Source organism: Macaca mulatta, chromosome 11 (genome assembly GCF_049350105.2).
Source record: "Macaca mulatta isolate MMU2019108-1 chromosome 11, T2T-MMU8v2.0, whole genome shotgun sequence".
Taxonomy (NCBI): Eukaryota; Metazoa; Chordata; class Mammalia; order Primates; family Cercopithecidae; genus Macaca; species Macaca mulatta.
Window position 1 is genome coordinate 3,679,947 of NC_133416.1, and position 24,174 is coordinate 3,704,120.

Genomic DNA, 24,174 nt, shown 5'->3' on the forward strand with positions numbered 1-24,174 from the left:
TGGGTGGCAGAGGTTGCAATGAGCTGAGATTGCACCATTGCACTCCAGCCTGGTTAACAAGAGTGAAACTCCATCTCAAAATAAATAAATAAATAAATAAATAAATAAATAACATGGTGCAGCCACTTTTTTGGAAGATAGTATGACGGTTTCTCAAAATGTTAAAAATAGAATTGCCTTAAACCCAGCAACTTCACTTCTAGGTATGTACCCAGGGAAAATGAAAATGTACATCCACACAGAGGCTTGTATGTGAATGGTCATGGCAGCACCATTCACAAGAACCAAAAGGTCAAGACAACCCAAATGGCCATCAACTGGCAAAGGGATTAAAACATGGAATATACAATGGAATACTGTTCAGCAATCAAAAGGAAGTTCTGATACATGCTACTACATTGATCAGCCTCAACAATGCAATGGCTCGTGAAAGAAGCTAGATGCAAAAGAACTCACATTGCCTGATTCAGTTTATATGAAATATCCAGAAGAGCCTAATATAGAGACAGAAAGTAGATAACTTGTTGCCTAGGGCTGGGGATGAGAATGAAAAGTAACTCTGACAGGCACCAGTTTCTGGGATGACAGAATGTTCCAAAAGTAGATGTTGGTGATGGTTGCACAATTCTGTAAATATACCAAATACACTAAAAATAATTGAAATGGACCAGGCATGGTGGTTCACATCTGCAATCTCAGCACTTTGGGAGGCTGAGGCAGGAGGGTCACTTGAGCCCAGTATTTTGAGACCAGCCTTGGCAACATAGGCAGACTCCATCTTTCCAAATAATTAAGAAATGTGTTGGGCATGGTGACACACACCTGTAGTCCCAGCTATTCCGAAGGCTGAGGCAGGAGGATCATCTGAGCCCAGGAGGTCTCAGGTCTTAGTGTGGCCATGGAGGACAGCCTTCCGTGATCCTCCCCCTTTCTGAGATCCTTCTCCTGCCCCCAGTGCCCCGTGTTCAAGCCTGAGTGCACCCTGTAGTGTCACGCTGAGCCCCGACTCCCCTGCCTGGTGTGTGCGGCCTGGCCTAGGAACCAGGAAAACCTACCTGCTCCCCAGACTCAGCCCAAGCACCTCTACCTGCTGGCTGTGTGGGGTTTTGTTTGTTTATTTTGAGACAGAGTCTAGCTCTGTCACCCAGGCTGGAATGCAGAGGTGTGATCTCAGCTCACCGGCAACCTCCGCCTCCAGGGTCCAAGTGATTCTCGTGCCTCAGCCTCCAGAGTAGCCTGTAGGCACCAGCCACCACATCCTGCTCATCTTTGTATTTTTGGTAGCGACAGGGTTTCACCATGTTGGCCAAACTGATCTCGATCTCCTTACCTCAAGCAATCCACCGGCCTCGGCCTCCCAAAGTGCTGGGATTACAGGCCTGAGCCACCGCGCCTGGCCCCAGCTGGGGATTTTCTGATACTCCTCCTCTCCCTACCTCCTGGGGACCCCACAGCCCCTGAAGAGCCTTCTGCCCCAGTGCCTCACCCCACTGTTTGGACCTGTATGTTTCCATGGCTGCCTCACCCTCTTAGACCACAGCCTCCTGCAGAGCAGGGCCCCGTATCTCAGTTGGCTTTGCACTCCCAGTGCCTGGCACACAGCCTGGCTCCTGTGACCACTCAATAACCCTTGAAAATTCACTGGAATCCTGGACAGCGCCAAGGCAGAGCGGGGAATGGGGGCGTGATCTGCTGCCCTCTCCTGGCAATGTGAAGCATTGTCCTAAGCACAGTCACCTCTCTCCGCTTTGCAAAAACAACTGCAGGATCGGGAAGCCGGAAAAGCAGCTGATGGAGGATGGGGGATGTGGATGCTGTCTAAGGAGACAAACTGGAATGAGGGGTTGCTGAGACTCTGCCGTCTCCCACACTTTTCCCACGTTCGTGGACGCAGGGGCTAGGTCAGTGCTTTCAAAGGAGGATGCATCCTCAGAGAGGCTCTGGCTCCCCCCACCACACCCTAAACTCTTGGATGAGATCTCGCTTGTCAATATGTGCTGTTGCCGTGTTGTAACTATCACTGCATCTTTAATTCCCTTCAGTGAGCGATCATGGAGTTTTTTCCACCGTTGTTGTAAAGTGTGTTTTGCTCTTGTGTGTAAAAAGACTGTGAATTTAACCACTGGCTTCTCCTGATACTAACTCGGCTTTCTACTGCTGAGAGGATGTCTCTGACATTCCGGGTTTCTCAGCTTTCTATCAAAATCCAAATACAGTCATTCCGCAGTATCCGTGGGGGATTGGCTCCAGGACCCTCTCCTGAAGATACCAACATCACAGGTGCTCAAGTCCCTAATACAGAATGGCATAGCGTTTGCAGACAACCTATGCACACCCTGCAAGCTCGCTCTTTCTCTTTTCTTTCTTTTTTTCTTTTTTCTTTCTTTCTTTCTTTCTCTTTCTTTCTTTGAAGGAATATAAAACTATTTATTGACCACTGTTCACCAGTATTTACAATAAATTAAACAATATATAGTACAATAACATTCTGCTTGCTACAGAGTTGTTTTCCTGGCTTTTGCTGAACCAATGAAGAAATACTGAGTCTACACGTAAGGAACGAGTTGGGGTGTGGTAGCGCTCCTCACACGGGGACACCAGCTGCAGGAGGTCTGTCCTTTGCAGACCCCTGACCCAGGGACAGATGAATGAGGTACACTGACACACAGATATTCTGCTCTGCCAGTCCAGCTGAGTGTCCCCGAGTCGCTTACTGACTCCAGCAGAGTCCCGTAAACAGTTGCCCTGACCAGCTAGGGAGACGCGCATTTACTGGTAAAGATTAATTGACAAAAGACTTGAGTCAACACCACTAGAGGGTAATTGACATTGTGGACTTCCTGAGTAGAAAGCACTTAAGCTCCCACCCTACATCAAAGGTTAGTCTTAAGACCACAAGAGTAAACAAGCTAGCTAGATAACTTCCCCACATTCTTTTGTTACTACTTTAATTTATTTAACTAAAGGTACAGGGAACAGGCTGCCTTTAGCCAGATCTATTACCAAAGTTATGCAAATTTCTCGGCCTTCCAGGAAGATTTGCATCTATCTCTATAACGATCTCTAATATTTTTCCCACCAGCCTGATTGAATCCCTACATTGGGGTAAAGAAGAAACATGCAGGTCAATAGTTTTCATTCCAAAAGGTTGTTCACACATTTATGGCAGCGGGTCCTAGATTGCCAACATCTCTAACCATCTGATTAGGTTTTTATGAGCCAAGTCTTATATATTCCATGAATCATGACCTTTTAGTCAATATAGCAACAGAGATTTCAACTTTTTTTTAAGGAATGGCCCTCTGGAGAAATTGTCAAATGTTCGTTTAACTCAGTTTTGTTTAGCTAATTAAAACACACTGGGGCCGGGCGCGGTGGCTCAAGCCTGTAATCCCAGCACTCTGGGAGGCCGAGGCGGGCGGATCACGAGGTCAGGAGATCGAGACCATCCTGGCTAACACGGTGAAACCCCGTCTCTACTAAAAAAAATACAAAAAACTAGCCGGGCGAGGTGGCGGGCGCCTGTAGTCCCAGCTATTCAGGAGGCTGAGGCAGGAGAATGGCGTAAACCTGGGAGGCGGAGCTTGCAGTGAGCTGAGATCCGGCCACTGCACTCCAGCCCGGGCGACAGAGCGAGACTCCGTCTCAAAAAAAAAAAACAAAAACAAACAAAAAAAAACCACACTGGATTTGTATCGTTTCCTCATCTGGATGGGGAAACCTCCAGTGATGGCAGTGAAAAAAAAAAAATCCTTTTAGGAATTTTGCAAACAAACCATTTCATTTGTAGATATAGATGCTTTAAAATTAGCCAATTTAAATTGTCCTATTAAGTAGAATTACTTATTTCACTTGAAAAGTATGGCTTCAGGAAAATTTTCACTTTAACTTGAAGTGATTATCTCGTAGCTTGCTTAGAATAATAGCATCTCAGAAACATGAGTTTACCTGTGGCTTTTGTTTCGGTGAATTGTTTTTTCAAAAACCATTTACATGTGCATTTTATGTGTACACACACACACCAAAAAATAAAAATAAAAATAAAAATCTAGAATTTTCCTTAGGCTTATAAGAAAACAAGGTTGGCCAGGTGCAGTGGCTCATGCCTATAATCCCAGCACTTTGGGAGGCCAAGGAGGGCGGATCACCTGAAGTCAGGAGTTCAAGACCAGCCTGACCAACATGGAGAAACCTCCCCTCTACTAAAAATACAAAAATTAGCCAGGCGTGGTGGCGCATGCCTGTAATCCCAGCTACTTGGGAGGTTGAGGCAGGAGAATTGCTTGAACCCAGGAGGCAGAGGTTGCAGTGAGCCGAGATCGCGCCATTGTACTTCAGCCTGGGCAACAAAAGCGAAACTTCGTCTCAAAAAATATAAATAAAAAAACCATAAGTTCTGATGGAGTAATGACTGAAAATTTTCCCCAACATATAGAAAAGCTGTTCTCTAATGCAGAAGAAATAATATACCATGGTATCAAATGTTCTTTTCTAAAAAAGGAAGCAACTATGGAAATCTTTTATTTATTCAAAGTAACCAGTATTATTGATGGAAAAAAAAAAAAAACCAACAACTCTTCCAACACTACTTTCAAAACAACATATCAAACTTGATTTTCATTAGAATGTAGTTATTTTGTCACATCAGTAAATCAAAAAGCAAGACCCACATGTTTCGTATTACATACGTGAACAATGATTGAGCTTCATCTTCTGGACGAAAAATGCCAAGTTAGTCTCTCTTCATAAAAAGCAATTACTGGCCGGGCACAGTGGCTCGTGCATGTAATCCTGACACTTCGGGAGGCTGAGGCGGGCTGACTGCTTGAGGCCAGGAGTTTGAGACCAGCCAACCCAACATGGTGAAACCCCGTCTCTACTAAAAACACAAAAACTAGCCGGGCATGGTGGCGAGCACCTGTAATCCCAGCTACTTGGGAGGCTGAGGCAAGAGAATCGCTTGAACCCAGGAGGTGGAGGTTGCAATGAGCCAAGATCATACCACTGCACTCCAGCCTAGACAACAGAGCAAGACCCTCTCAAAGAAAAAAAAAAAAAAGCAATTACCATTGAGAAAACTTCACACTTGCCTCTTTTGCCAGCATGAAGTCTGCCTCACCTGAATCTTTCCACTTCATGAGAGACGTCAGTTTTCCACTGCCATCTGTGGCACCAACTATTCTTTCAGGATCGAGACCTACGGCAATCCTCTTGGTTTGTCAGCAGCATCTCTTTTCTTCTGTGATTTGCTGACATCAGATTCACTGTGAGATACAGATTTTCTTTTTGTACCATCTTTTTCTCTACCAGCTTTTTGATAATTAAGAAAAGCTTCAATTAACTCTGGACAAGTTAAATTAAAAAAAAAAAAAACCTTTTTCAAGTGAAAAGACATGCCACAGACTAGAAGATAATTATTATATATAGATGTGTGTGTGTGTTAAAGCAAATCTTATCTATATCAAGAAATCTCACAGATTAATAACCACACAACAAAAATCTTTTTTTTTTTTTTTTTTTTTTGAGATGGAGTCTCACTTTGTCACCCAGGCTGGAGTGCAGTGGTGTGATCTCGGCTCACTGCAACCTCCACCTCCCAGGTCCAAGCAATTCTCCAGCCTCAGCCTCCCAAGTAGCTAGGATTACAGGAGCCCACCACCACGCCCAGCTAATTTTGTGTATTTTTAGTAGAGACAGGGTTTCACCATGTTAGCCAGGCTGGTCTCGAACTCCTGACCTCAGGTGATCCACCCGCCTCGGCCTCCCAAAGTGCTGGGATTACAGGCACGAGCCACCACACCCGGCCAACAAAATCCTTTACAAGGGGCCAAAGATTTAGACAAGTCTTTCTTTTGTGAAAGACTGGATAGTTGGCCATCTGGATAGATGGCCAATAAGTATATGAAAAGCGTTCAACTTAATTAGCTATCGAGAAAATACAGATTATGTATTACGTATCTAGCCCTACATCCCCCAGGTGCACTAGAATGAAAAGGACTGACAATACCATGTGTTGGCAAGAGTGTGGACCAACTGGTGCTCTTGTACACATTTGGTGGGAGTGTAACCTGAACCACAACTACAGGCAATTGTCAGTATCTACCAAAGCCAAACATAAGGAAAACCCAAATCCAGCAATTCCATTTCTTAGGTATCTACCAAACTGAAATAAGCATATATGTTCATCAAGAGTCATGTACAAATATATCCAGAGAAGCTTCATTCACCATAGCCAAAAACTGGAAGCCCCAATGTCATCAACAGTAGAACGGATACAGTGTGGGGTGTTCAAACCATGGAAGATTACAAAGCAGTGACAGGTAATGAGCTACTCCTGTCTGCCACGAGATGGATGAATTTCACAAACATAATGTGGAAGGAAGGAAGACAGTCATAAAAGAGTCTATACTATACGATTCCTCTTGAAAGATGTTCAAAACAGATAAAACTAATCTATTATGACAAAGGTCAGAATAGTGGTTACTGTTGGAGATGACGATTGACTGGGAGGGAACATCCAGGAGCCTGAAGGGTGCTGACATTTTCTACATCTTCATCTGGGTGACAGTTTTGTGGACACATACGTATGGAAAAATGTATCAAGCTATACATTTAAGCTTTATATTTTGTCTCTTTTAAAAGTAAGTAAATACGATTTTCCATATTTCAAGCTCTTTCTCAAGTTCTAGCTCTTTGTGAGGCCTTCCCAGAATACTTTTCCCAGATGCTGCTATTCTGCACTTGGAAACTGTGCCCCACTGGCTAGCCCTGGGTTCTGCTCTACTTCTCTGTATAGGAAAGCTCCTTAAGGGAAGATTCTGTCACAGACTCTGCACTCCACAGCCTCTGGTAGAGACCTAGGAACCTAGCAGGTGCTCAATAAACATCTTTCCACCAGCTGGCCATCTACAGGAAGTATAAATTTGTGGGAGCAAGCCCTGAGGACAGGGGCTGAGGGATGTTCTCCATCATTCTCTTTCCTTTCCCAAGTGGTTGGGGTGCCACATAATTAATCAATGAAGCCCCTGGCAAACAAGAGCCCCTTTAAAAAAGGATACCCCTCTTCTCCAAGGGTGTATGAGTCTAACGAGGGACAGAGTGGCCTATCCAGGAATCTATGTGAGAATCCCCACCCCGGTCAGGGCTTCCAGCAACCTTTCTCCCCGTGAGGAAATTAAATCTGAGGAGGTAAACCCAAGGGAAAACCAAAATAATTTCCCCAGAGGAGGCTACTTGTAGAGAGAAGGGCCATCTAACATCTCATCCACAAGCCTATGTGAAGAGTTAAACTCAGAGATACTCTGAATCACATTTTGGCTAAATGCTAAAGGGCTACATATTAAAGTCAATATCTGACTAAACAAAAACTATTACCAACAAAGAATGAACTTCCAGGACACAAGAATAAATATGAATTCTCAATAAATTATTATTGCTATTGCAATTCATACCTTTTCTAAAAGTTAGCAGACTAATCATAGAAGTTTGATGTTATACTGAAGGAACAATAACGTCTTAATTTCTTAATAACGACAGCTGCTGGATTGCTCCTGTGCTCACTGCAATGCACGTTTATGATCTTAAATAAACATTTACTTTCAACTGAGGACGATGGAAGGTAAGACTATTTTTCCCAAGTGGCAATCCAAGTCCTAGTTATGCTAATTAGATATGATAATAACTTAGACACACACATGATGCTTTTTCATATGTAAAATTGTGTTTATTTTTTGGTAGAGACAGGGTATCACTATGTTGCCCAGGATGGTCTTGAATTCCTAGCCTCTAGCAATCCTCCTGCCCCAGCCTCCCAAGGGGCTGAGATTACAGGCATGAGCCACCGCACCCGGCCACATGATCCTTGATCACACACAAGTTCAAGGAAGACAGAACTAATGCTGAAATCAGCCTTTGGCTATCTGACCCTCTGAAGATTCAAGCCAAAACCAAATTTCAGCGCATCCACAGATATAGTAGGATGACGATTTGCTTCTTCCTATCTCTCCAAGAGCAAAACAAAAATATGTGTATTTATCAGAAGCAAGAATTAGATTTTATAAAAGGAAACAAACTTTCTTCCAGCACCAAATATCCCATCACCTCCCCTCAAGGAGATCAGCTAATGGTGGGATTCATGCAAGTGTTGACACCAAGTCTACCTTTAAGGAGCTTTTAGTCTTGTTAGAATGACAAAATATCAGCAGGTGAAGCTACTGTGAGTTACATGAGATAGTCAAGTTCATAGTCAAGTGTCCAGGAGCATAAAGCACAGATGTAATTTAACATTAGAAGAGAAGCACTCCTCTGAAACTCTAGATAAGCAAAGCCTCATCTAGACCACTGGCTTTCAACTTCAGGGCTGGAGACTTCCACATCTTCAACTGCATATTCCAAGGCTGGGTGCTGTGGCTCATACCTGCAACCCCAATACTTTGGAGGACTGAGGCGGGCGGATCGCTTGAGCTCAGGAGTTCGAAACCAGCCTGGGCAATACAGTGAGACCCTGTCTCCACAAAAATAAAATTACTGGGCGTGGTGGCATGTGCCCGTAGTCCCAGCTACTTGGGAGACTGAGGTAGGAGGACTGCTTGAGCTCGGGAGATTGAGGCTGCAGTGAGCCATGTTCATGCCATTGCACTCCAGCCTGGGTGACAGAGCTCAAGAGCCTGTCTCAAACAAACAAACAAACAAACAAAAAACACGACTGCATATTCCAGCAATCAACAGACTGAAGTGTGGCACACACACTACCACTCACCTACTCCCTGTGTACCATACACAAGTTCAGGTACTTCACACGTAATATCCCATTGCCAGTCGCAGTGGCTCACACCTGTAATCCCAGCACTTTGGGAGGCCAAAGAGGGAGGATCACTTGAGCTTGAGTTCAAGATCAGCCTTGGCAATACAGGGAGATCCCATCTCTACAAAAAAAAAAAATGTTTTTAAGTTAGTCAGGCATGGTGGTCTGTGCCTGTGTAGTCCCAGCTACTCCAGAGGCTGAGGTGGAAGGATTTGCTTCAGCCTGGGAGGCGGAGTCTGCAGCGAGCTGTGATGCACCGCTGCACTCCCATCTGGGCAACAGAGTGTGACCCTGCCTCCAAAAAATAAATCACCCATTTAATCTTCAAAGAAAACCCCTAAGAGAAAGGCATTATTGTGACAGCCATTTTAGGGACAAGGAAACCTTCCTCCAGGACTCACGCGGTGAGTTCAATGATGAAGCTGAGATTTGAATCCAGGTAAAGAGCCCGTGCTGGAGTTGGAACCCAGGAGAATCCAATCCAGAGCCCAGGAGCTTAACCTTCACATGGGTCTTCACTGTGCACAGGCCTCGTATAGGGGCCCACTATTTTTAAATTGTATGAAAATGGAACTGAAATCACTCACATAAATAAATGTTTTAAGAAATATGTAATAGCTTTTTTGGTCAGAGTTTCTATTTTCTCAATCAACAGACACCAAAGTTAACAAGAAAAAATGTGGGCCAGGCGCGGTGGCTCACGCCTGTAATCCCAGCACTCTGGGAGGCCGAGGTGGGCGGATCACAAGGTCAGGAGATTGAAACCATCCTGGCTAACACGGTGAAACCCCGTCTCTACTGAAAATACAAAAAACTAGCCGGGTGTGGTGGCGGGCGCCTGTAGTCCCAGCTACTCGGGAGGCCGGGGCAGGAGAATGGCGGGAACCCGGGAGGCGGAGCTTGCAGTGAGCTGAGATCGGGCCACTGCACTCCAGCCTGGGCGGCAGAGCAAGACTTCATCTCAAAAAAAAAAAAAAAAAAAAAAAAAAGAAAAAATGTAAAGGTCTTTAATGGGTTTTTTTGGGGTTTTTTTTTTTTTTTTGGGCATTACATTTTTGACAAATTATACTGGGAACGTTCTAACTCGGGCTGGGTGACAGATTTCCAGGTTTCACTGCACCGGTATGCTGCATAACATGTACGCATACATGAACACACACACACCTATATACATTTCAGAGTCTTTTGAACGATCCAAATATTATATAATTCTTTGGATGTTAAGTGCATTGGCAGCCTAGGAAGGTCAAAATATGAACTGTAGAAACAAGGGGTCTTGATGTGTAAATGATGGGCCCAGAGTTTGGGATCTGAGCCAGGTCAGCTCTAAGAGGTTCCCTGTGACAAGAACAAAGTTTCCGATCCCAGCAGGAGTTACCTACAGATAAGGTGGATGAGAAAAAGTGTGCTGACTTCCTTCTGCAAAAAAAAGTGGACATTTTGGAAGAATTTCGAGTGGTACCAGTTAAACATCTTTAATGAGAATACTAACTTAAATGGCTTGGGGAAAGGGTGAGGAGATAGAGGAAAGAGACTAAAACACGTGCACACTTTCTATAGTATGTGTACTTTTTATGACCAGAAAAATATCACATAAACGACATGGAAATATTCTAAGAGAAACAGTAAGTTCCCGCTCCAGGATTCAAGACCCCAATGCCTGTGATCCCCTAGTTTCCTCCTTCACTGGGTGGGGACAGAGCTTCTCACTGGGAACCTTGTCCTCATGCCCTTCCCTGTCTCACAGACCTCTGTTTTCTTAGCCCTTTGTCCCCATCTCCACCGCAGCGCCTATCAGATCACATTACCGACCGTTATTTACCAACTGCGGAGTTGGAGGCGAGCAATGTGCTAGCTAGATACCATTACACAGATTCCCTGTTTTTAACCATTAAATCGCCCTCTTTTACAAATGTTACTATCCCTATTTTACGGACAAGAAATCGAGACATAAAGATTAACTAACCTGCCCCAAATTAAACAGCTCACATAACACATGGGTCACCCAACTCCCCTTACTGCAAAGCACATGTTCATTCCACTAGGGTAGTAGGCTATGTGTTAATGTCTAGGCAGGCAATCTGAAGGGCTCCATTAAGGATGTGCTGGACAGAATTAAAGGAGGGGTCCTACACTGTCTGCTTCCGATGAAGAAAAAGACGCAGAAAAGAAACCGCCACACGTGGAGTATCAGTAGGTGCAAGCCAAGGACAGTTTGCGGTAAACTGCTACCCCGGAAGCGAGCACCCACCATCCTCGTCTCCCGGAGTTTGGGTGGCCCCTGGCACTGTTACTTCTGCAGAAAAGTAATGGATTGAACCCCTACAGAGGCAGCGCCCCCCGCCCCGAATCCTCTTAAGTTGTCTCCAGTCACCTAAAGAGATGTCGGTAGGGCTCAACTCATTTGTACTGTAAATCGCTGAGCGAAGGGCTGTTTCTTTTGCATCCCTTTCAAGTTCCCTCGGCAGGGACTACAATAAATCATCACATTACGATGCTGAAAGTTCATCTCTAAAAAGCTTTCAATTTAGTTTGATGAGACAATGGCGTACAACGGCACAGTGCCGGGCACATAACGGGAAGTCCAAAAATATAATTATTATTGGAATAAAAATTCACGCTGGGCGCAGTGGCTCACGCCTGTAATCCGAGCACTTTGGAAGGCCGAGTCGGGCGGATCATTTGAGACCAGAAGTTCGAGACGAGCCTGGGCAACATGGCGAAACTAAAATACAAAAATTAGTGGGTGCGGTGGTGGACACCTGTCGTCCCAGCTACAGAGAGCCAAGATCGCACCACTGCACTGCAACCTGGGAGACAGAGTGAGACCCTGTCTCAAAAAAAAAAAAAAAAAAAAAAAAGAAAGAAAGAAAAAAAGTCAGCCAAGACTTGGAAAAGTTAATTTAAAAAAGGAAAATTCATGCAGCCAGTAACTATTGGACACCACTCACCAGGCACTATGCTAAACTGGGGTTAGGTGCTGACCAAAACCAGGCCCCTCTCTAGATGGCTTTGTAGGTCCCACGACCATGGCTTAGGTGACACGGGCAGTTGCGCGCTCCACAGGCTGTCGAAAACCACTCGGGAAACAAACATTGAGAGGAAAAGACTCCTTCTGGAAAACCGAGTGACTTTTCTCGTGAGGGGCACCCACGTGTGTAAGCATTCGCAGAAACGGCAGCTGTATTACCGCCGGGAAGGGTCCCCTGAGTGCGCGCCCCGTCTGAGTTCCGAGCTGGGCGGGCCATGCCTCGCCAACCCCGCTGCTCGCAGCATCTGCAGGCGCCGGGGTAGGCACCGCTGCGTGACCCGGGCTTCCCGGCTCTGGGGAAATCGAGGTCGCTTTCCCCGGCTCTCGGCAGCGGGGCAGCGTTGTCCGCTCACTCCCCCCTCCCCGGACGCCCTCACCCTCTTTCCCCCAGGTAGGGAAGGGTCTACGCGGGTCATAGCGGAGAGACCACGCCGCCCGTGGTGACGGCCCGTCCCGGGGAGGGGGCGCCGCCACTGCCATCCCGCCGCCAGCGCTCCCCACACATCGCCGCAGGCGCAGCGGACTGGTGGAGTGATGTCGGGAGATCGATCGAGAAGAATCTGGAAGAATCCGGTTAGACAGGGAAGCGGGCGGGGATGGGAGGGAGGGAGGAAGGGCCAGGGGAGGCCGCTGGGGAGACTCCCCAGAGTCCGAGGGTCCCCGGAGAAGGGGGAGGGGGCAGGCAGCCAGAAGGAGGCAAGAACCAGAAAAAAAAAGAAAAAAGATTCTGAAGCGCCCGCAGCACTCAGCCCGAACCGGCTCAGTCCCGCCGTCTCTAGAAAGTTCTGCACCCCGCCCCCTCTGTCCGCGCTCCCGCTCCTCCCAGCCCCTCCCTCGCGGCGGGGCGGGACCAATCGCTCCCCGAGCGGCTCCTGACCCACCTACCCCCGCTCCCGCGCCGCGTGCAGAGGTGCTCGAGCCTCCTCGCGGTCCGCAGTCAGTGCCGCCGCGCCCGGCCTCCCGCACGCGCCGCAGGTAGCGCCCCCGCCAGCGGCCCAGGGTGCGCTCGCGCCGGTGCCAGCTCCCGGAGAAACGGCGCGCCGCGCGGAGATGACAGCCGAGGAGATGAAGGCGGCCGAGAGCGGGGCGCAGTCGGCGCCGCTGCCCATTGAGGGAGTGGACATCAGCCCCAAACAGGACGAAGGCGTGCTGAAGGTGAGGGGCGGCGGGGCCTGCGGGGGCGGCCGAACCTGGGGCCCTGCGGGCCGCCCTTCCGCCGAGCCCGGAGCCCGCGGCCGGGCACGGGTCGAGGCGGCCGCCTCTGCAGCCTCGCGGCCGTCCTGCCGGGGGCCGGTGGCATCGCCGTCCCGTACCGGGCTGCGTCGTTTGAGGCACCGAGGCCGACCATGCGCTCAGCAGGAGGGCGGCCTAGGTGCGCGGGCCGAGGCCCCAGGCTCCCCAGTCCCCAGCGCCCGGGCCGGGGCAGGGGGTCCGGATTGCAGTGCCCACCCCGGCGCGCGCGGGGCGGCGGAGAGGGGCGGGGCGACCGCCGCGGGCACGCGAGCCGCAGCCCGGGGCCAGGCCGGGCCTCCCGCGCCACGCCGCCCCCGACCCCCGCGGCCCCAGCGGAGCTGCCAGCCGCGGGGGCCGCCTCGTTAGTGGCGGTGCCAGGGCTCGCCCACCCGGGCGGTGGAACACGGGCCAGGACGGGGAGCGACTCCCCACAGTGCTTTCCTGGCCCGGCGGCCTTTGTGCGACGCAGGCGCGACAGGGTTCCGGCGCCCTCCCGGGGTCCCCTGGCGACGCCGGGACCCAGCGTGGTCCCCACTCGCCGCGCGCGGCGCCCCCTCCCTCGGCCCCGGGGAGGCCGGGCGCGGGGCATGCCGGGAGCTGTAGTCCCCTCCCCCCCGCCGCCTCCCCGAGCCGGGACTGCGGGGTGTGGGGCGGAGAGGAGGCGCTCTGCTGTGGAGCCTGCCGCCGAGTGACCGCTCGACTACAAATAGCCTGGGGAGCTGTGGGGAGGGCATCTTGACCTGGGCCAGGACAACCTGCCATGGGTCGGAGCAGGTTCCGGGGAGAGTCCGGAGAGGAATTCCCAGCCCGCGTCTTATGCCTTCTCCCCATCCGCTGCTCCTCCTCATCCTGGCTTCCCACCGCTGAGCTCCGCGTGTGTGGCACCCGCCTCAGGGGGCCTTTAGCTGGTCCAGAAGTGCATCTGTCTTTGCACCAGATTATTGGGGACCTCGAGCGTCTGCTCCAGCGGCTCTCCTGTGGCATGTGGCTTCCCCTTCTCGCTCCAGCGTCCTGCTGTTTTCTATGAGATTGTTATTCCGGGAAGGGTCATTTCCCCTTTGATCCGCCATTCCTTCCCTTTTACCTTTCTACTCCTCCAAGACCCTGTCCATTCTCCATGGAAGCTTTCCCTTAGAGGGTAACCACACACCTACCAGGTGGCGCTAAAGGAACCTGTGCGTTGCTGGGAAATAACTCCAGCCCTGGTCTTAAACAGCCTACCAGTGAGGAATACTCCGCTCCCAAGTCAGAGTTTAAGGTCCCATGGAGAGCCTCTGGGTTCACTTATAACCTGGTTTCTTCCTTACCTGTTTTGAACTGTTTCTGTTCTCTTCACTCATACTCCTCTCGTTCTCCTGTCTCCAAACCAGACCTTAATCTGATGACCACTGGCATGAAGGAAGAAGGAGGAAGTGTGGCATAAATACTTCCCCCTTTGTCGATGATAATAATGATCTATTATTCAACCCTTTACTGGTCTAATCTTCCAACAAACTGTAGGAGATAGGGATTATCATCACTGCTTTACAAATAAGGTGTGGAGAATTTTTAAAACTTATCCATACAGCGGAAACTTGAACTCAAATCTCTCAGCCTTTTGTCTCCTTTTTCAAACCAAGTCTTGCTGTACCTGAAGAAAGACAGGGAGGTTAGTTGACTCCTAAGTCAAGTTGCTAGTAGCTGAATCTGGAGGGACAAGTAGGCAGAGGAGGATGAACCCAGAGAAGCCCCTTTATGTTCCCTCTGGAGGCTTGCAGGCAGTGTTGGTGCCCCTTTCGGCCCCAAACCCTGGGTTACTCACTTTCTCCCCCTTCCTCCCAGGTCATCAAGAGAGAGGGCACAGGTACAGAGATGCCCATGATTGGGGACCGAGTCTTTGTCCACTATACTGGCTGGCTATTAGATGGCACAAAGTTTGACTCCAGTCTGGATCGCAAGGACAAATTCTCCTTTGACCTGGGAAAAGGTAGGCGTGGTCAGTGGGCTGGTAGGATAGGTTCGAGGTGGACACAAGCTGTCACAAGCAGAAACCATTTTCTCAGGACCAAGCTCAGGGAGGAATGGTTTATCACAGTCTGTTAACTCTTTCGGTCACTCTTTTTTTTTCTACCGTTCTGTAACTATACTGATCTTTGTCTCCCCTTCTCCTCATCACCTCCCAACACCTTACTCCCCCTTCAAAGGTGGACTGTCTTGCATCTTAAACTCTTTTGTTCAGGGTCAGGTGATCTTTTACAGTTCTTAGACCTGGTAGCACTTAATGCAACCAGGTATCTCACCTTCTGGTCCCATTTCTAAAGGATGTTCAGCTTCCCCATGAGTGTGGTGCATTAACTCTTCAGAAGCACTGTTTGAGCCCAGAATCAGAACCCTGCTAAAGTGGTCCTGTTTGCCTCTGTACCTGCAGGGGAGGTCATCAAGGCTTGGGACATTGCCATAGCAACCATGAAGGTGGGGGAGGTGTGCCACATCACCTGCAAACCAGAATATGCCTACGGTTCAGCAGGCAGTCCTCCAAAGATTCCCCCCAGTGCCACGCTTGTATTTGAGGTGAGTGTCCGGCCACTGACATCAGGCTAAGAGCCAGGCCTTATCTCAGCCCAATGCCTGGCTGCCCTCCAGCCCTTCCTGCTTCTTGGAGACAATGTAGCCAAGGCTGAGGGCCTGGCCTTATGGGAGGAGAAATGCAGAGGGCTCTGCTGCTGCTAGTAATGGAAGTAACCGAAGCTTCGGGAAGCAAGAGGCAGGCACAAGACCCTCTCCAGACTCAACGCATGGTTGGGGTTAAGATGTCTTTATCTCCAGAGCGGTACCCAGAATACTGAAAGGAGTCGGGAGGTCAGAAACGATGGCCCATTGTAAGTGGCAGTACAGAATATTGGTGCTCTAGAGATCTGAAGAGGGAGCAGTAGCTCCCCTGTGGGTCAAGGGCTGAGAAAAGGCTTCCCTGAGGAGATAGAACTTGACATTGTTCAATCTGAAAATGGTTGAGCCAGGCCGGGCGTGGTGGCTCACGCCTGTAATCCCAGCACTTCGGGAGGCCGAGACGGGTGGATCACAAGGTCAGGAGATCGAGACCATCCTGGCTAACACGGTGTGTTACTAAAAAATACAAAAAACTAGCCAGGCGACGTGGCGGGCGCCTGTAGTCCCAGCTACTCGGGAGGTTGAGGCAGGAGAATGGTGTAAACCCGGGAGGTGGAGCTTGCGGTGAGCTGAGATCTGGCCACTGCACTCCAGCCTGGGCAACAGAGCGAGACTCCGTCTCAAAAAAAAAAAAAAATGAAGGAAAAAAAAATGGTTGAGCCAATCCGTGGGCCCTTGAATACTGAGAAACTGCTGAGAGATGATGGGTAATCATTTCTAATACCTACTAGATTGGGCTTATCAGGTAGTGTGGATTAGGATTATCTGGAATGCGTCCCAATATGTCCCTGTTAGTAGAGCAGGTAGCAAATAGATTGCTGTCCTCAGCTTAACTGAAATCTATGTAGTCTGCCCGCCTCTTCCAAAGTTGAGATTAGGGCAGCCCCCAAGAACTTCAAAAAAGTGCTGCTCTACCCAACTCTTCGTGACTGCCCTTGTGGTCAGATCTGGCCTGGCAGTTAGTAGGGACTCTCCCGGATGAGAAAGACTGTTTCACTGCCCGTGAGTTAGTATGGGAAAGAATTGTGTTACATCCTGTCCCACAGGTGGAGTTGTTTGAGTTTAAGGGAGAAGATCTGACAGAAGAGGAAGATGGCGGAATCATTCGCAGAATACGGACTCGCGGTGAAGGCTATGCTAAGCCCAATGAGGGCGCTATCGTGGAGGGTGAGACAGTACAATCTGGGCTTTCAATTCTAATTCTGATATTTAGGTCTTGCGTGGCTTTGGGCAAGTCACTTCCCTTCTCTGAGCCTGTTTTCTTGTCCATAAAATGAGGGGTTGGATCATATTCTCTTTAAATCACTCCAGATCTGAGAACACAGCTAGGAGAATCTTGGGGTGATGGGGTGATGTAGGGAGGCTGATGGCATCCTTCCTCAGTCACCTGCCCTCTTACAACTCTGGTACACTGCCTCTCTTTCATACCAGTTGCACTGGAAGGGTACTACAAGGACCAGCTCTTTGACCAGCGGGAGCTCCGCTTTGAGATTGGCGAGGGGGAGAACCTGGATCTGCCTTATGGTCTGGAGAGGGCCATTCAGCGCATGGAGAAAGGAGAACATTCCATTGTGTACCTCAAGCCCAGGTGAGGGGTGGGCACTTCGTAGAGTAGGAAGGCAGGCAAACCAAGATCAAAGATATAAAATGAATTGTAGAACCAGCTGTTTGTATCCTTTTTAACTCTGGCCACACCAAACATACACCATTATGATATCCTCAGTATACTTAGAAGTGTGGCCACAATTGTCTACATCTCCTTGGATCTAAGCCCAGTCTTTTCAGTCATAGTTGCTACACTTTCTCTCCTCTGCCATCGAGATTTTCTTCTCCATTAATTTATTCAGTCATTACTGAAACAGCTACTACGTGCCAGGCACTACTGAAAATTCCTAGGGGTTTGGAGACTAATAGAACATTCTTTCTGCCTTCTAATTCTAGCTCACTGTTTAGTGAGGTACCATTTAAATTAGTAATCACACTGCTGCCTGGCTATAAGTTATTAGAAGGGTACGAAGGATGCTGAGGGGCCATCTGATGGTGTGAAGAGGCAAGGGAAGATTTGCCAAACATTTGCACCAACTCCCAAGGGATGGGAAGGTACTTTCCAGGAAATGGACGGGAAGCCTTTTCAGCCTGGAGCAGGTTAAGTGTTGCCAAGACGACACGTCGTGTTTTTCACCCCTGCAGCTATGCTTTTGGCAGTGTTGGGAAGGAAAAGTTCCAAATCCCACCAAATGCCGAGCTGAAATATGAATTACACCTCAAGAGTTTTGAAAAGGTAAGTTTGCTCAGGGTCTTCCCACCTAAAGTCAAGTTCCACCCTGTACGTACTCTGGGGTAACTGACAACTCTGTTTCTCTCCTGGGGTGTGGCAGGCCAAGGAGTCTTGGGAGATGAATTCAGAAGAGAAGTTGGAACAGAGCACCATAGTGAAAGAGCGGGGCACGGTGTACTTCAAGGTGAGCCAACAGTCACTGTCCTAAGGACACTCCCAGGAAGAGGTGCTCTGAGCCTGCCCTTCCCTTGGTGACTGAGATCATTTTCTGCCAAGAAATGGACAGGTTGGCACCTGCCATCTTCACTTCGTATATGTGAGCTTGCTGGCCTTGCCAGTGGGAGGGCTGGGAGCAGGAACCTCTTGTGGCCATGTGTCACTGATGTCTGCAGGGTATAAGAGCCTGGTACCACTGAACCTGTGCCAGGCGCCTGAGCCTTTGTCCCATTCTAGGAAGGCAAATACAAGCAAGCTTTACTACAGTATAAGAAGATTGTGTCCTGGCTGGAGTATGAGTCTAGTTTTTCCAGTGAGGAAGCACAGAAGGCACAGGCCCTTCGACTGGCCTCTCACCTTAACCTGGCCATGTGTCATCTGAAACTACAGGCCTTCTCCGCGGCCATCGAAAGCTGTAACAAGGTGAGGCCCCCGCAGAGGGCATGGAAGCGGCATTCACAGGCAGAGTTGAGTGCCAGCATGTCTGAAACTTCCCCTTGGTGACCAGGGCAGGGAAAGCAGCGTGGATCAGTGGGAGCTCTGAGGTTACAGGCCACAGGCCTAGATGCAAGTATTCATAGCAAGCACCTTAGCTTTAGTGGTGGGAAGCTGCTTCTGTTGGCACAGAAGTAGGAGGACACAGGGAATGGGAAGAATCACGTAAGAGTTTTCTCCCACCTTGGTTCTTAGCCTCTCCGCTTACCTACTTGCTTTATTCCAAAGTGAATGTTGACGTCTGAAGTCTTTTTATTTCATCCAAAGACCTGCTGTCTTCCCTCTCTTCCTGTTGGATTAAATGACGTTCCTTCCTAGACCTTGGATTGTTCCATTTAATGCCCCAGGCCTTGTTCTTCCTGGGGTGGAGCCAGCCATTTGCAGTCCTGCTGAGGGGTACTTTTGGAACCCAGTCTTGGCCAGATGAGCTACAAGCCCTGAGCTCCCACGATGTTGCTTCCTCCCTGCATCCTTTAGGCCCTAGAATTGGACAGCAACAATGAGAAGGGCCTCTTCCGCCGGGGAGAGGCCCACCTGGCCGTGAATGACTTTGAACTGGCACGGGCTGATTTCCAGAAGGTCCTGCAGCTCTACCCCAACAACAAAGCCGCCAAGACCCAGCTGGCTGTGTGCCAGCAGCGGATCAGAAGGCAGCTTGCCCGGGAGAAGAAGCTCTATGCCAATATGTTTGAGAGGCTGGCTGAGGAGGAGAACAAGGTGAGGATTGGGGTGGGGAACAGCGGGAATAGCATCCCTCCACGGAACCTGGCTACTGTGGGCTCTTGGTGCCTTTGGTTGTCTGTGCCGATCCCAGAAACCAAAAGTTGCCCTTTTCCCTGGAGCATTAAGGAGCATGTGTTCTCTGCTATTGGGGCCGTGTTCTGTGATCAGTGCTAGGATCCTACCCACAAGCCCCAGAAGTTGGGTTGGTTGCTCTGAGTGTAATTCCCGATTTATGTTTTCTTGTGGGCCAGGCACGGTGGCTCACACCTGCAATCCCAGCACTTTGCAGGGCCAAAGTGGGAGGATCACTTGAACCCAGTAGGTAGAGACCTCAGTGACTTATGATGGCACCACTGCACTCCATCCTGAGTGACAAAATGAGACCCTGTCTAAAAAAAAAAAAAAAAAGCTAGATGCTTTTTATGTGTGATTAAATAAATGATACATTTACGTAGTTAAATTCAAACTGTACCAGAGTATATACAGTCAAAAGTCTGCCTCCCCCACCAGAAGCAGCTGACCCTTCAGGTTCTTGTATGGTTCCAGTGTATTGCATCAGTGCACAGGCAGACATTCATGTTGCTTTCTCCCTTTCCCCTAACAAGAGGCAACGTGCTCTATCATTTGGCACATACTGTGCTTTTTTCACATGATAGTAGCTGGAGGCTTATTTTACATCAGTATTTAAAGAACTTTTACATTCTTCTTTAGGCTTACATAGTATTCCATTGTGTGGATGTGGCTTATCTTAGTCAGTCAGTCCCCTTTTAGTCTTCCAGTGTTGTTGGTGTTTTTTTTCTGAGACAGTTTCACTCTGTCACCCAGGCTGGAGTGCAGTGGCACGATCTTGGCTCACTGCAAACTCTGCCTCCTGGGTTCAAGCGATTCTCCTGCCTCAGCCTCCCGAGTAGCTGAGATTACAGGTTCCCGCCACCACACCCGGCTAATTTTTGTATTTTTAGTAGAGACGAGGTCTCACCATGTTGACCAGTCTGTCTCGAACTCCTGACTTGAGTGATCTGCCTGCCCCTGCCTCCCAAAGTGGTGGGATGACAGGTGTGAGCCACCATGCCTGGCCAGTCTTAAACAGTGTTCTAAACCAGCACTGTCCAGTAGAAATACAGTATCAACCACATGTAATTCAAAATTTTCTGGTAACCATGTTAAAAAGGTGAAAAACAAATGGAATTAAATTTTAGTTGCATTTGTGTATTTTTCAAACCATCTTCAAAATCCAATATATATTTTGCACTAAAAACACATGAGTTTGAACTAGCCACTTACAGTAGTGGCTACCATACGGGACAGTACTGCTTAGAACAGCATTGCAGTGAGTAACCTTGTGAGTTCATAATTTGTACATATATAAGTGTTTAGTTTTGTTTGAAACAGTGTCTCTTGCCCTGTCGGCCAGGCTGGAGTGCAGTGGCACAGTCTCAGCTCACTGCAACCACCACCTCCAGGGCTCAAGCAATCCTCGTCTCAACCTCTCGAGTAGCTGGGACTACAGGTGCATGCCACCACGCCCAACTAATTTTTGTAATTTTTGTTGAGCTGAGGTTTCACTGTGTTGCCCAGGCTGGTCTCAAACTCCTGGGCTCAAGCAATCTGCCCACCTCAGCCTCCCAAAGTTCTGGGATTACAGGTGTGAGCCACCAGGCCTGGCCTATACAGATATATTTTTAGGACAGATGTAGGAGAATGGGTGTATCTGTGTAATTCTGCTAGAAATTAAGTGTGTGTTTTTTCACTTGCGATGTCAGCCTCTTTGCTGTTCCTCTTCCTTGCAGGCCAAGGCAGAGGCCTCCTCAGGAGACCACCCCACTGACACAGAGATGAAGGAGGAGCAGAAGAGCAACACGGCAGGGAGCCAGTCTCAGGTGGAGACAGAAGCATAGCCCCTCTCCACCAGCCCTACTCCTGCGGCTGCCTGCCCCCAGTCTCCCCCCTCCACCCTGTTAGTTTTGTAAAAACTGAAGAATTTTGAGTGAATTAGACCTTTATTTTTCTATCTGGTTGGATGGTGGCTTTAGGGGGAAGGGGGAAAGGAGTAGGCTGGGGGATTGAGGTGGGGAATCATTTTAGCTGGTGTCACCCCCTCTTCCCTTCCCCCTTTGCACATGAACATATGTCCATCCATACATATTCATCAGAATGTTAATTTATTTTGCTCCCTCTGTTAGGTCCATTTTCCAAGGGTAGAAGAGGCAAGTGGTAGGGATGGGGTCTGATATGAACCCAGGGTGGAGAGGGAGACTCCTGGGCAGCCGTTTTCCTCATCCTTTCCCTCTCCCAGTCCATTTCCAAACGTGGCCTCCATGTGGGTGCTAGGGACATGGGAAAAACCACTGCTATGCCATTTCTTCTCTGTTCCCTTCCTCACCCCCAACGGTGTGGCTGATGTCTTCTGGTGTGATGGTGACCACCCCTTGCTCCCTGTTCTGGTATTTCCCCTGTCAGTTTCCCCTCTCAGCCAGGTTGTGTCCCGAAATCCCCTCAGCCTCTTTTCCGCACGTTGCTGAAGGTCCAGGCTTGCCTCAAGTTCCGTGCTTGAGCAATAAAGTGGAAACAATAAAACCTGGGTGTCAGACAACCCTTTTTGTTCAGCCTTGGAGGGGTGGGTATGGGTGGGTACATAATGGGTAGTGGCAAAATTAAGGGGTCACCCACTTAGTCCCAGTGGAGCTTAAATAAGTGCAGCATCTCAAGTAGACACCGTAGTTGGGCAGGAAGCAGCCCCACGATGCAGGGCTTCCTGAGCACTGCACAGGCTGCAGCTGGGACTTGAGTCTATGCACTCCCTCCCTCCAGCAACCTGGCAGTTTTTAGTGCCTCTGGTTTTCTTCCCTGACGCTTAGGAAGAGGAAAGTATCAAGATCTAGAAGACTGGGACACCATGCATATGCATTTTGAAGTTGGAATTGGTCTTCTGCCTACCTCTGATCTGGCAGAGGTATCTGTGCATTTTGGTTTCTTAACAAGGTAAAACTCCTGGTGTCACTAACCTCTGTCAGATAACTTTTACATGATTAAGGTCGAGAGTAAAGAGGGGTCATGCCCAGCTTCCTTCCCAGCCTTAACAGGAAACAGCTTGTGCTTTTTTTCTAACTATGCTTTGACCCTTAAGTCCTATGGCATGATGGGGCCCTGGGAGAAGCCAGGCAGCACAAGCCAGTCATGCTGAGCTGCCTCCAGATGATCCTGGCTCCAGGTTAGAGCCCGTGTCTGCCCTCATCCCTCTCCTACTGTGGGCTCTCCAGTCCTTTCCCAACAGTGATGTGGTTGTCTGCTTAGCCACATGCCTGTATAGTTCCTTCCAGAAGAAATTTATAATGGTGGAAGATTGATTTCTGTGAAAATTTTCACCAAGTCATACAACATGGCTGATGCTGGAGCCAGGATGAAAATTGGGGTGTGCAAGTCTCCCGGTGTGAGTATCCCTTGAGCCCAAGACACCAAGGATGCAGAGAGCTGTGACTGTGCCACTGCATGCCAGGCTGGGCAAGAAAGTGAGACCCTCTTTTTAAAAAAAGTCCCAGTGTAGGCCAGGCGCGGTGGCTCAAGCCTGTAATCCCAGCACTTTGAGCGGCTGAGACGGGCGGATCACGAGGTCAGGAGATTGAGACCATCCTGGCTAAAATGGTGAAACCCCCTCTCTACTAAAAAAACAAAAAACTAGCCGGGCGAGGTGGCAGGCGCCTGTAGTCCCAGCTACTCGGGAGGCTGGGGCAGGAGAATGGCGTAAACCCAGGAGGTGGAGCTTGCAGTGAGCTGAGATCCGGCCACTGCACTCCAGACTGGGTGACAGAGTGAGACTCCGTCTCAGGAAAAAAAAAAAAAAAAAGTCCCAGTGTAACTACTCTCTTACTGGGCTCACTGCATATCACAGCCCTGTGTTTGTGGTTTGTGTCTGGGTCCTCTTGGTATTTCAAAAGTAGTAGATTCTTACCCCGCAGCCAACAATCATCACTAACTCATTAAGCATTTATGGGGTAAGCTACTAGCACTGTACTGACAGCATCACATGAGTTAAGTTAATCCTTGCAACCATCCTACAAGGAAGGTATAACTCTAATAACCCTACTTACAGATAAGAAAACCAAGACTCAGAAGTTAAATGGAAAGGTATGCCTGAAATGGGAGGTCTCTGAACTAATCCAGACTCTCCCATGAGGTTCATTTGGCTGTGGGCAAGTCTTGAGCTTCTTTCCTCATCTGCAAAAGTTGAAAGCATTCCTAAGGTTTCTTCTAGCTCTGCATCCTGTAGGATTCCAAGAATGTAAAACTGCATTTAACTGTGGAACGTTTAGAGATAAGTCTTAGTTTATGTAACATTAAAACTGTCTAGTGAGGATGTTTTGTTAAAATGCCTACAAGTCTAAGCCTAAAAATAATAGTACCACATACTCAAGTCTGCCCTGGGTCAGTGCTACAAGTTCATTTCCCAGTCAGTTGTCCCTTCCTTCCAACACTTAAATCTTTCTATATGCAGAGAAATGTGCCCAAATAAAGAAAAGCTAGTAGCAAGCAGTACTGTGAGCTGTTAACAAGCTTTGCAAGTGGTCTCTAGGAAAAATTAAAAAAGAATTTACCTTGTCCTAGTGCTGGTTCTAACATCGAGTTCTATGCATTTTTATCTCCCAAGTATTTCTCCTCCCTCCACACTAGTATCACTCCCTCCCATCACCATGCACTCCAGCCTGCTCTCCTGCAAAAGGCTCCTATCTTGGATTCCCTCCTGCACCTGCA

General features: G+C 48.8%; 1 protein-coding gene across 1 annotated transcript; it reads left to right on the forward strand.

Annotated features, from left to right (window-relative positions):
* Positions 1–12,801: 12,801 nt before the first annotated feature.
* Positions 12,802–21,991, forward strand: FKBP4 (FKBP prolyl isomerase 4). Its single transcript, NM_001261339.1, is given in 10 exon segments — positions 12,802–12,989; positions 14,889–15,033; positions 15,475–15,617; positions 16,760–16,880; positions 17,145–17,301; positions 17,904–17,994; positions 18,092–18,175; positions 18,445–18,630; positions 19,180–19,419; positions 21,216–21,991. Coding segments are annotated over 10 exon segments (1,380 nt in total). The 5' UTR covers positions 12,802–12,884; the 3' UTR covers positions 21,324–21,991.
* The last annotated feature ends 2,183 nt before the right edge of the window (positions 21,992–24,174 follow it).